Genomic DNA, 13,538 nt, shown 5'->3' with positions numbered 1-13,538 from the left:
AGTAAGAAGCTTAACGGCACATGAGGATATATTTTTTGATATTTTTAGATCATGACCACAAAAAATTGAAAAAAATCAATAAAAACCGTTAAGTTAGGGAGTGCCTATGTAATTGCATAACTAAAATTTGAATGAAATTGGCTTTCTGGTGAATATAAATAGAAATTGAGTTTATTGTGGAAATCATGCGTTTAAATACCTAAAATCCAGTGCAAATTTGAATTAAAGTACAACAAATGTGTTTCGTATATTGACAATCAAGAAATGCAAAAATGTGCCAAAATTACGTCAACTTTTCAATCCTCTTTTTTAAATTTATTTGGTGCGACTTTAACAATTTGATTGTTTAAGATTCATTGATTGAAAATCACGGTTTAACATCCTTTTTTTACATTTTTGTGGTAATGATCTTAAAAATATTAAATCAATATATCCTTATGTGCTTCAAACTTTAGCTTTTTTGAAAACTAAGTGAAATTTGTTCAAGCATTCCGTAACTGATCTAGAGTCTTTTTTCCGAAGCATGATTTTAAGGATTTTTTTTTCTCAGAATTCGAATAACGGAAAACTGAAGTGTTAAAGGTGAATAACGTCTGAAAAACCTATTTGAGTGGCATAAAATACAAGGTTTTCAAAAGTCTAAATTTTGTAAAATGCGGTTGAGAAACAAGAGAGCTAGCGATTTTAGGCGAGGATTGTCAAATTGGCACTCAAGGTCTGTTTAGGTAGTTTTTCCCTGGGCTTTTAGCGGGCGTCCTTAAAGTGATGATGCAAAGTTGAAGATTTCAAGAATTTTCGAGATCAAGATTTCAAGAAAAAAAATAAATTACAAGCCGCTAAACCTCGAATAGTATCATATTGACACTAAAGAGCGGATTAGCGTTCACATATTTTTATAAGTAAAATTTCTTTTGTTGAATCTTGAGAGCTTGTTAAATGACATTGTTTTATAAGATTCCAAAAATTTCAAAACTAACAGGAGGGTTAGCTTAAAAGTGATCAAGATAGGAGTAATGTGAATTAAAATTGTCAAGTTATTCAGGATTTAAAAGAAGTAAAAGTTTTGAATCCTACTCACCGTGAAATTTGAAACCTGCTTCTTAACCGTGCTGTTGACCCACCGTAGGGTCGTGTTGTACCCGGGACCACCAGGTCTCATGAAGTAAGATAAATACGTCATACCGGACAGCTCGTCCAGCCAACTGGAAGCCAAATACTCTGGCTCAAGCACCTTCGGAATGCCAAACCGTTCGTAGGCAATGTTCATGGCCCGTTCACAGTTTCGTACCGAATCATGGACATCCAAAGTCCGCCAGTGGGGAAATAGACCCGGCTCACAGTAGTCCAACAATGCCGACAGCAAAACTCCACTATTCCAATCCGACGTTAGATTGGTAACCTTACAGTCCGGAAGGGCCGCCTGCAACCAGGCTAGCATCAACTTCCGTGGTGGGAATTTACTCCTTCCGATCTGGTACCGAACAATCAGCGACCAGATCAGGCCCAGAATAAGCTTCACATTTCCATTGACAATGTCAACGTTCCCGATATTGACTAGTTTCACTCCGTCCGCTTCGATGACATTCAAAGCTGTGGTAACATTCTCCAAATAGTGATGCTGATTGGCAGGGCGTCTGTTCCAAGACTTTAGGGGACGCTTCTGTAGACTCTCTACCAGTACACAAAGATAGGTCCCATCGCAGAAATCCTCGTGAAAGTCGTTAACCTTAAATCAAAACCATATTAGAACCCTAGTTTAGTTTACTCACCACACTGACATACTAACCCTCATTCCAGACTCGCGCAGATGTTCATTGACCCAGTTTTTGAAGGTATTGGCCTGAATCTCGACCCAAAGGTCCTCGTTGCCCCGGATGTTCATGCCCTTGGCCGCCGTCCCTTCCGGTGATCGTGCCACCAGCCCGGCCTGCGTGATCTTCTGAATCTCCGTCTTGCCATCTGGGTTGTGCTGCAGTAACCCGGCGTGGGTTATCTTGGCTCCCTTCGGCAAATCCATCGTTGCAAATTATTTCTAGTGTCCTGATTGGGTTGAGCTCTATCCTACGTTGATCATTTTACACCGTCACCTGTGAGCGAAAGAAACAAAATGAAATAACGTTCTGAACTTCCCTTCCTAAAGTTCACTTAAATGTTGATTGAATGATATCCGCGGATGTCTTCATAATGAATGGTCTAACCGGATCGCATGGGCTATTTATTTTTCAACACCAAATTAATTGCCGTGCTTCTTTGAAGGTGTAACTTATTAGAAAGGACACTTTGGGCAACCGTTTGGAGCAACGAACTTCACAGCAATGAAGCCTCGATATGTTCTTTATGGAAAGTCAACCCATCAGCGACTACCAGCGGCGATCAATTAAAAATTCTTTCCTTTTAGACTTTTTGTGTTTGGACTTTGTTAAAGTTTGTTAGTTCTAAGTGGTTTCGTTGTACTCAAAATGCTACCTGAATAAATAAAATTGCTTCCAAAGTGGTTTGTTTTTCAGGTAATTGAGCAACGGCGTAATAAAAGTAAGAAATTCCAAATTTAATTGACAAAATGCTACAGAAAGAATCTGCCAGCAGAATAATCACGCTTATTTATCGATTTAAAACTAGTTAATGGATTGAGCTGAAATGGAAAACCAGAAGAAATACAAACATACCACCAATTTGATTGTTTGAATGACAATTATTAAAAAAAGAATCCTCTTGGGGAAACTATTTTTATCTATAAGTTTTTTTTATTCAAATCCCTCTTAAACTGTTCATTTTTGGCTGCTTAATTTTTACTGAGCAAATGTTATCATACCGGAAATAAAACTGAAACCGTTTCGAGTTGCACCTTCGAGTTCAATCATCCAGTTTTCCTAAACTTATCATGTTGCAAAACCTATCTTCGTCTAGTAGTTGAGTTAATGATGGAAGTTTTTCTTTTCAAGTAACAATTTTAGCTTTATTATTAGCATTTTGACTTCGACGTTGCGAGGGATGTTTTCCGAAGAAAAGTTCTAAGTGCGTTGAGGAGCCCGTAGCTAAACCTAAGTGTTTTAATTTAATTTAATTTTAAGTCATCATTTGGATCTATATGTGATCTGTTGATCAGAATAAATAAATAAATAAATACCACGAACGGTTAAATGACGGCTTACACTGTATTCGCTAAAACTCTCTTGTGTCTCGACTGATTTTTACATAATTTATTGTTTTGAAAAGCTTATAACGTGACTCAAATATGCTTTACAGACAATTTTCAGCTACAATCATATATTTAAAAGATGTTTAAAGTCCAAGAATCTTTTTATGAAAAAACTGAATTGGAATTTAAAAGTTGACGTAATTTGTCACATAAATTATGTCAATTTTCCAATTCACTTTTAAATTTTTTCTACTGTAACAGGAATAGCTTTGGCGGTTGATTGATTGAAAAGAACGGGTTTTACACTAATTGTTTTACATTTTTTTGTGGCCATGTTTTAAAATAAAATTTTAAAAAATCATATGTGCAAAATTTAGCTTCTAACTTCAACTTTCTCAGGCACTAAGTGATTTTTTGAAGCACGTAATAACTGGTTTGTAGCCTTTTTCCTGAAGCATGTTTGTTTCATAAAAACTTTCTTGAACTATAAATATCTTTAACATAATTGATTGTAACGTTGCAAGCTTTTCAAAACTATAAAATTCGATAAAATCGATTGAGAAAAAAGAGAAATTTAGCGAAAACAGTGTAAGCTGTCATTTGACCGCTCGCGGTATGAATAGGTATACCACATACCACATTCTGTCGTTAAGTTTGTGTAAATATCTATATATATATGGGAGAGTGGGGAATCATGGGCCACTTTTTTTCGTTGTTCCATAACTTCTTTATTATGAAAGATAAAATAAAAATAAAAAATGGTATGGTTTTCTACATTTTCAAGGTTTCATAAGGTATTTTTTCAAAATTTTTAATAAGTTATTTTCCCCAAATTCTGACTGTTTAAAAAAAAGCAATATTTTTTTAATTTTGAAAAATGGTGGGGAATCGTAGGCCACCAAATCCAAATTGACCAAATAACATTCAAAGTTTATGAGTTGACCCAAAACTGTGATTTCCTAATTCATTTCGTTATTTTAAAGCAATTTCAGATGATGAAATAAAAAAAGAGAGCTGTGTATGATCGCATAGATTCCAAAACCTGGCTCGCGAACGTTTTGGCAAAATTTCTTATATAGAATGGACAAAATATTTTTCATAACTCTTCATTTGGCATAAGAAAACTTTACAGATAGGTAAAACGTATTTTAAGCTCTGAATATGAATAGAAACATAAAAATATAGGTGATTCAAGATGTGTGGCCCAAGATTCCCCACAAGCTAGGATTTGCAAATTGGTTGCGTTTGTGTGACTTATTGATGTTTCATCAAAAATTCCTTTTCCACGTGAAAGATCATGACAAAACTAAGATCATAAGCGTATGAGCATATTTTTGTTATGCATATTAGGTTCCCTATCGATGAAATTAGCGGGTATTTTTTAAATTATGTAAGTAATTTTTTTTTAACTTTTTTTAGCTTGATAAATAAAAGGAGCATATGATGCGTATTTCAGTCAACAACATATAGGAATATATGCTCACGCAAAGCGACGACGATGACAGTTGGTTTGAGATTTTTATCTCAACACACATCTGAGATATTAAAAGTGGCCCACGTTTCCCCATGGCCCACGATACCCCACTATATATATATATATATATATATATATATATATATATATATATATATATATATATATATATATATATATATATATATATATATATATATATATATATATATATATATATATATATATATATATATATATATATATATATATATATATATATATATATATATATATATATATATATATATATATATATATACTATATATATATATATATATATATATATATATATATATATATATATATATATATATATATATATATATATATATATATATATATATATATATATATATATATATATATATATATATATATATATATATATATATATATATATATATATATATATATATATATATATATATATATATATATATATATACTATATATATATATATATATATATATATATATATATATATATATATATATATATATATATATATATATATATATATATATATATATATATATATATATATATATATATATATATATATATATATATATACTATATATATATATATATATATATACATATATATATATATATATATATATATATATATATATATATATATATATATATATATATATATATATATATATATATATATATATATATATATATATATATATATATATATATATATATATATATATATATATATATATATATATATATATATATATATATATATATATATATATATATATATATATATATATATATATATATATATATATATATATATATATATATATATATATATGTTGGAGAGCGAAGTGGACATATCACCCCGAGGTTCCCATACCACATCTCACATCCGTGAGATATCAACCGATAGCCGCGACGACTGATAAAGCGAAGAATGATAACAACGGAACTGATAAGAGAGCGGAATAATAGCGATCATCTCAACTGGACCCGACGACCTATGACGTCATCTACGTCGATCAACAGCCAGGCCATCGGGATGCTGGTAGTCAACAGAGGAGATGATCAACTAGTTGCGATTGGGCCATCTCCAATCTTGGAAGTAGGAACTAGGATCTGTGTTAATTGTTTAGCTAATAGTTTATGTAATAAATGTTAGACTAGTTGAAATTAAATAGTTGTTCTTTGAAATGTATTTGTAATGTAATGTAATGTAATGTTCTTTGAAAATTATTTACTGTAATTAAACGTGTGTTGAGTTTGTTAAATCGCCGTGTAACTTATTTCGTGAACAACTCCGAACATTCTGTGGCTGCTGCTAAGTGCAATACAGTGCACAAAAACCCACTGCTCAAAATCCCCACTTGGTCGATGTTGGTGCCTGCCCCGAACCTGAGCTATCGAAGAACCATCCCAAGGATTCAGGTACCCAACATTTTGGTCCTTCGAACCGGATGAGGACCTGACACGGCTCAGGAACATCCGGAATCGCCACCAGATCCATCCTACGTCCCGGTCAATTCAAAAGCGCACAGGGCGCTTTTCATCAAACGGTTACAATACCCTATCGCCATTGCACCTGCTGCACGGCGGTATTGTTCATCACTCTCGACGCCATCGCACTGCCGAGTTGGCGTCGCATCATCTCCGTCTGGGCGCCATTCTACTTGAGCGGCGCTATTGTAAACAATTTTCGTCGCCATAGCAACTCCAAGTTGGCGTCGCATCATCCACGCGTTGGCGCCATCGCAACTGAAGGTGCTATTGTGAAGCCATCACACTGCTGATTGGGTGCTTCATCATCATCATCAAGAATTGGAAGAATTCTTCATCGGTCGGTTGGAATCTGGTTTTGGATTTTCGATCTGGACACTGAACCTGCGGATTCACCTGTTTTGTAAGGTAAATGAATAAATTACACATGTTCAGTATATGTCCAGTCGAAGCAAACCAGATCAATTCTAACACCTTATTTCGACATCCCATCCCGGCTTTCGTGCTACTGGAGCACAATCATCATCAACGATAAACTATCCGAAAAACGAGTGGCGGTGCCCACCACTATTCTTCGAAGACTGGCTGCACTAGGGTGCACAATTTTGAGGAAATCCGCTGGTGTGCTGAGACGAAGAGGAGGCGCCATTAAAGGTTTCTCAGGTGAGTGATAAATTAATCACTACACTTAGTATATGTCACCGAAGCTTGCAGAATATACACAAAATTAAATTAAAATTAAAACCTCTTCGAATCACTACACACCGCATCCCTGTGTTGCCTGCCGAGGCAACTCTTTTTGGCTGAAGTCTTCATTGCTTTCTGGAAGTTGGTCGCAATCAATAGTCTTCTAGGTAAGCTTTGCAGTATATGCCCAGTCGAAGCTTTATTAGTTTGGTACTACATGGTCATCCCCCCTTCCTACAACCCTCGCCACACATTCTGCCTGAGTTTGAGTCGACGATTGCTAAGGACGTTCCACGCTGATTTTTTGAGACAGTACGTTGTTTTGCGCCGTTAATAGTTTCGTAGGTAAGCTGCACAGTATATGTCAGCCGAAGTTGAATATTCTGGAGACTACATCATTCCTTTCACCATTTCCCGAAATTTCTACGAGCGGAACCGAACGTCGTGCCAATTAATCAGCGAGTAAGAATCGTCGACACAGCGAACTACAATGCCTGCAGCATCGAAGAAGGTTGCCCCAGTGCCTCTCGAGGTGCTCACTACTAAATATAATGTTATTCGATGCAATTTTAACGATATATGGAGATTTGTGGAGAAGTTTAACGAGGATTGTACGGCCAGCTCGATCGAAGTTCGTCTCGAAAAACTTGATGGTTTGTGGGAGAGTTTTAATGAGACCATAATTTCTATAATTTCTCACGAGGAGTACTGCGCGCAAGCCGATGCGTACGAAAACGAACGGCTCGAATTCAGCGATAAATTCTACCACGCCAAATCTTTTCTTATGGAGAAGATAAAGATGAAGCAAGAACTATCGGGTCATGATCAATCTGCTCGTGCTAACGAAACGGTTGCTCATCATTCGCTAGACCATGTGCGCCTACCGCAAATTAAACTCCAAACTTTTAACGGGGATGTCGATGAGTGGCTCAGCTTTCGAGACCTTTTCACGTCACTCATCCATTGGAAAACGGACCTTCCCGAAGTGGAAAAGTTCCACTACCTCAAAGGCTGCCTCCAAGGGGAACCCAAAAATTTAATTGACTCTCTTCAAATCACCAGAGCCAATTATCAAATCGCTTGGGATACACTTCTGCGCAGATACAACAACAACAAACATCTGAAGAAACGCCAGGTTTTATCGCTATTCAATCTTCCCACCCTCAATAAGGAAAACGCTTCGGAATTGCATTCATTATTTGAATCCTTTGAACGCATAGTCCAAACTTTAGACCAAATCGTTCAGCCAACCGAATATAAAGATCTTCTTTTGGTTAATTTACTGACTTCTCGGCTTGACCCAACCACGAGGCGTGGCTGGGAGGAACAATCGTCATCAAACGAACAAGATACAATTAAGGAATTATTGGAATTCCTTCAACGTCGCATCCGGGTGCTGGAAGCACTACCCACCAAACAAGCTGAACCAAGGGTACCTCAGCTGGTCAACAATCCATCGCGACCAAGATTGCTGCCAAGAATTAGTCACAACGCCGTCCAATTCTCGGGGAAGCAATGTGTTGCATGTAACGCACATCATCCACTTTACACATGTTCGACTTTCCAAAGGCTTAAAGTAGCAGATAGGGAAGCTTTGATTCGCTCACACGCGCTCTGCAGGAACTGTTTCCGGTCAGGTCATCAGGCGAAGGATTGTCAATCCAAATTCTCATGTCGTTATTGCAAGGCTCGGCATCATTCGATGGTCTGTTTTAAATCCGATGGGGAGGCAAGGCAGGCGTCAAGGGAACAACCAAGGAGGCGAGAGGAAGCGGAAGGATTACACGTTATCCAAAATCAGACAGCCAACTTGGCGGCTTCTGATTCTACGGCTAACACTGCATCGCAACGGTTTTCATCACAGGTTCTATTGGCTACGGCAGTAATCCTACTCCAAGACGACGAGGGCAATCAATTTCCGGCACGCGCACTCTTAGACTCGGGTTCTGAGAGCAACTTCCTCTCCGAACGAATTAATCAACTGCTTCAGGTTCCGCGACAAAAGGTGGAGATCTCTATTCTGGGAATAGGGCAAACAGGCACGAGAGTAAGGCAGAAGGTTAACGCTATCGTTCGATCCCGAACAACCGATTTCAAACGCACCATGAGCTTCCTAGTCCTACCTAAGGTTACCGTCAATCTTCCCACGGCTAACGTCAACACACAAGGATGGAATTTCCCGGAAGGTATAGAGCTGGCAGATCCTACATTTTGTTTCTCGTCGAGCGTCGATGTGGTCCTAGGAATAGAGGCATTTTTCGATTTCTTCTCTACGGGTCGGAAACTTTCATTAGGCGACAACTTACCATCACTAAACGAGTCGGTCTTCGGATGGGTAATTAGCGGTGGTAATTCAAATCCAAGTCAGCCTCTACGCATCAACTGCAACGTGTCGACTACTGAGAACTTAGACGCTTTGATTTCTCGCTTTTGGTCCAGCGAAGAAATTGAATTTCCTAACAACTACTCACCTGAAGAATCACGTTGCGAGGAAAGGTTCTGCAAAACCATCGTACGAGAACCAGGCGGTCGCTACTGTGTCGGCTTACTCAAGGATGAATCAAAACTTAAAACCCTAGGTGAATCAAGAGAAATCGCTCTGAGGCGCCTCTACGCAACCGAACGTCGATTGGCACGCGACGAGGAACTACGCAAGCAGTACGCCATGTTCATGCGCGAGTACGAGGAAATGGGCCACATGAAGAAGGTTGAACCCCAGGCTGCAGTCAAAAGATGTTACCTACCTCACCATCCGGTGATCAAATCATCCAGCACCACAACCAAACTGAGAGTTGTGTTCGACGCTTCCTGTAAGACGACTTCCGGTATCTCTCTAAACGACACCCTTCTTGTTGGGCCGGTCGTTCAGCAGGATCTACGCTCCATCATCCTACGTTCGCGTACCAGACAATTCATGTTGGTTTCGGACATTGAGAAAATGTTCCGTCAGATAAATATACTCTCGGAGGACAAACCTCTTCAGTCAATTCTTTGGAGAGAATCGCCACTAGAAGAAGTTTCTACCTACGAGCTAAACACCGTAACATATGGCACGAAACCAGCACCATTCCTGGCCACGCGTACCCTTCAGCAGCTAGCGGAAGATGAGCAGCATACTTACCCATTGGCAGCAAGTGCTCTCAGAGAGGACACATATATGGACGACGTAATCAGCGGGGCGGACACAGTGGAGGAAGCAACGATACTCAGGAAGCAACTGGTGGATCTCACAGCCCGTGGAGGATTTCGATTACGCAAGCACGCCTCGAACTGCTTAGAAGCGCTGGTTGGACTTTCGGATGATGATTTGGCAATTCGAATTGAAAAGGGCATTATTCTTGATCCGGATCCATCGGTCAACACATTGGGACTAACTTGGTTGCCCATCACTGATGAGCTCCGCTTCCGCTTCGAAATTCCTGCTATTGAATCGATCGAAATACTTACCAAACGGCGCGTGTTATCAATTATCGCTACTCTTTTCGATCCTCTTGGTCTGATAGGAGCGACAATCGTCAAGGCTAAAATCTTTATGCAGCTATTATGGACTCTAAAAAACAATCAAGACGAATGCTTGGGCTGGGACGAGCCCCTACCATCGACGGTGGGTGAGGAATGGAAAGGGTTCCATTCACAACTTCCTCTCCTCAATCAACTGCGGATCAATCGATGCGTTATAATCCCCAACGCGGTGAATGTGGAAATTCACTGCTTCTCCGACGCATCTCAAAAGGCTTACGGAACCTGCTTGTACCTCCGGAGCACGAACGCTGAAGGAAAGACTCTCACCAGAATACTCACCTCTAAATCTAGAGTCTCCCCTTTGCGGTGTCAATCAATTCCTCGGCTGGAATTGGCTGGCGCTCTCCATGCTGCTGAACTATTCGAAAAGGTAAAACGTGCTCTCAATTTAAACGCATCGACCTACTTCTGGACCGACTCAACATGCGTTTGGCGCTGGCTTCAAGCGACACCAAGCACATGGTCAACCTACGTGGCCAACAGGGTGGCCAAAATTCAAAATTTAACCGAGGGATGTGAATGGCGTCACGTTCCAGGATCGGACAACCCAGCGGACCTCATCTCGCGAGGAATCACACCGGATGAGCTCATGCATAATCGTTTATGGTGGAATGGTCCACCATGGTTGGAAAAGGAAGCTGAAAATTGGCCAAAATCAATGGATGTGAGGGGCGAGGAAGGAGATGAGGAAAGGCGCCGAACCGCCCATGCAGCTGCATGCGCCCAGAAGGGGGAATTCAACGAGTTCTTTATTGCTAAATTCTCTTCATATAACGAACTCATCCGAAGCACTGCAGTATGGCTTCGTCTTATGAATATTTTTCGAAAATCTCCTCAGCAGACGGGGCGCGGACCACTCACTTTGATGGAGCTGAAAGAAGCAGAAATCCGAATTATTCGAAGTGTTCAGCAAGAAACATTTGCTGAAGAGCTCAAATCACTCACCAAGGATGGAACTGTTCTTAGGAGCTCCAAGCTGCGTTGGTTTCATCCGTTCGTTTCCAAGAGTGGCCTTATTCGGATTGGTGGACGACTCAGCAAATCGGAAGAAGCAGAAGAATCCAAACACCCCATCGTGCTACCAGCGCGACATCGGCTCACCAGAATGATCCTCGAGCAATATCATCTTCGGCTGCTTCATGCGGGTCCTCAGCTCATGCTCAGCAACATTCGCCTTCGGTTTTGGCCTCTGGGAGGGAGAAATGTCGTCAAGCAGATCGTGCACCAATGCCACAAATGCTTCCGAGCCAAACCGAAACCGGTTCAGCAATTCATGGGCGATCTTCCGGCATCTAGGGTTACCATCTCTCGTCCATTTTCCAAAACTGGGGTCGACTATTTTGGCCCTATTTACATTCGACCAGGTCCTCGGAGAACAGCTACTAAGGCGTATGTAGCTATTTTTATTTGCCTCTGCACCAAGGCGGTCCATATGGAGTTGGTGTCGGATTTGTCCACCGATCGTTTTTTGCAGGCACTGAGGAGATTCATCGGGCGACGATCTATGTGCTCAGATCTGTTTTCCGATAACGGAACCAACTTCGTCGGGGCACGAAACAAGATGCGGGAATTCCTACAGCAGCTGAAATCACAACAACATCGGGATCACATAACCAAGTTCTGTGATTCGGAAGGAATTAATTGGCACTTTAACCCACCTGGTGGTCCACATTTTGGCGGTCTTTGGGAGGCCGCAGTTAGATCGGCCAAACATCATATGCTGCGGGTCATCGGAGACACACCAAAGTCGATCGAGGACATGCAAACACTTCTCGTTCAGATTGAAGCATGTCTGAACTCGAGACCCATCACACCGCTTTCTGACGACCCGAACGATCTGGAAGCACTCACTCCGGGACACTTCTTGGTCGGGTCTTCCTTGAGAGCACCACCCGAACCAGATTACGACGAAATTCCTATAAATCGGCTCAACTATTGGCAGCAAATCCAGCAGCAACGAAAACAATTCTGGATCCGATGGAAACGCGAGTACTTGTGCCAGCTTCAGGCCCGAGTGAAACGTTGGCGACCATCCATACCGATAGCTGTTGATGAGCTCGTCATCATTTGCGATGACAACAAACAACCGATTCACTGGAGGATGGGACGAATCGTTAAGGTACACCCAGGTGAAGACGGTGTAATACGAGTCGTGACCATCAGGACTGCGAATGGATTATTAACACGGCCGATCGAGAGAGTCTGCATATTACCGAAATTCGAGGAAAAGGGTCAGCAAATACCATCGGAGGAGCCAGAGCCGATTCAACCATAGTCCATCCCGGAATTCATCCCCATCCCGCCCGAAGAGGTTCTCCTTTTTTCTATTTTCAGAAACTGCATTTCTGGGTGGGTGAGGATGTTGGAGAGCGAAGTGGACATATCACCCCGAGGTTCCCATACCACATCTCACATCCGTGAGATATCAACCGATAGCCGCGACGACTGATAAAGCGAAGAATGATAACAACGGAACTGATAAGAGAGCGGAATAATAGCGATCATCTCAACTGGACCCGACGACCTATGACGTCATCTACGTCGATCAACAGCCAGGCCATCGGGATGCTGGTAGTCAACAGAGGAGATGATCAACTAGTTGCGATTGGGCCATCTCCAATCTTGGAAGTAGGAACTAGGATCTGTGTTAATTGTTTAGCTAATAGTTTATGTAATAAATGTTAGACTAGTTGAAATTAAATAGTTGTTCTTTGAAATGTAAAATGTGGTCATTAAATTATTTACTGTAATTAAACGTGTGTTGAGTTTGTTAAATCGCCGTGTAACTTATTTCGTGAACAACTCCGAACATTCTGTGGCTGCTGCTAAGTGCAATACAGTGCACAAAAACCCACTGCTCAAAATCCCCACTTGGTCGATGTTGGTGCCTGCCCCGAACCTGAGCTATCGAAGAACCATCCCAAGGATTCAGGTACCCAACAATATATATATATATATATATATATATATATATATATATATATATATATATATATATATATATATATATATATATATATATATATATATATATATACACTGCCGGCCAAAAGTTTGGGATCACCCACTAAAAAACATGCAAATTTTGATCGTTCATAACTCAGCCGTCTTAGGACATATTGAAAATCTTCTGATCTCATTTGAAAGATAATGAGCAATAGCTATCTCGGAGGTATTT

The 13,538-nt window shown here is 39.9% G+C and overlaps 2 protein-coding genes across 4 annotated transcripts in view; one reads left to right on the top strand and one right to left on the bottom strand.

The window, feature by feature from the left end:
* Nucleotides 1-13,538, bottom strand: part of LOC129757291 (filamin-C) — a 222,230-nt gene that overhangs the window by 126,489 nt on the left and 82,203 nt on the right. For all 3 annotated transcript variants that reach the window (XM_055754460.1, XM_055754466.1, XM_055754461.1), the window contains exons 2-3: nucleotides 1,787-2,087; nucleotides 1,079-1,726 (exon numbers count right to left, since the gene is read on the bottom strand). In XM_055754460.1, the coding sequence (XP_055610435.1) occupies nucleotides 1,079-1,726; nucleotides 1,787-2,017 (879 nt within the window). In that variant the 5' untranslated portion in view covers nucleotides 2,018-2,087. The remainder of the gene's footprint in view (nucleotides 1-1,078; nucleotides 1,727-1,786; nucleotides 2,088-13,538) is intronic.
* Nucleotides 7,329-12,635, top strand: LOC129752700 (uncharacterized). The gene has a single exon (XM_055748472.1). The coding sequence runs from the start codon at nucleotides 7,329-7,331 to the stop codon at nucleotides 12,633-12,635; it is 5,307 nt and encodes a 1,768-aa protein (XP_055604447.1).

The sequence above is a fragment of the Uranotaenia lowii genome, chromosome 3 (genome assembly GCF_029784155.1).
Source record: "Uranotaenia lowii strain MFRU-FL chromosome 3, ASM2978415v1, whole genome shotgun sequence".
NCBI classification, from domain to species: domain Eukaryota; kingdom Metazoa; phylum Arthropoda; class Insecta; order Diptera; family Culicidae; genus Uranotaenia; species Uranotaenia lowii.
This window is presented reverse-complemented; position numbering and strand designations above follow the sequence as displayed.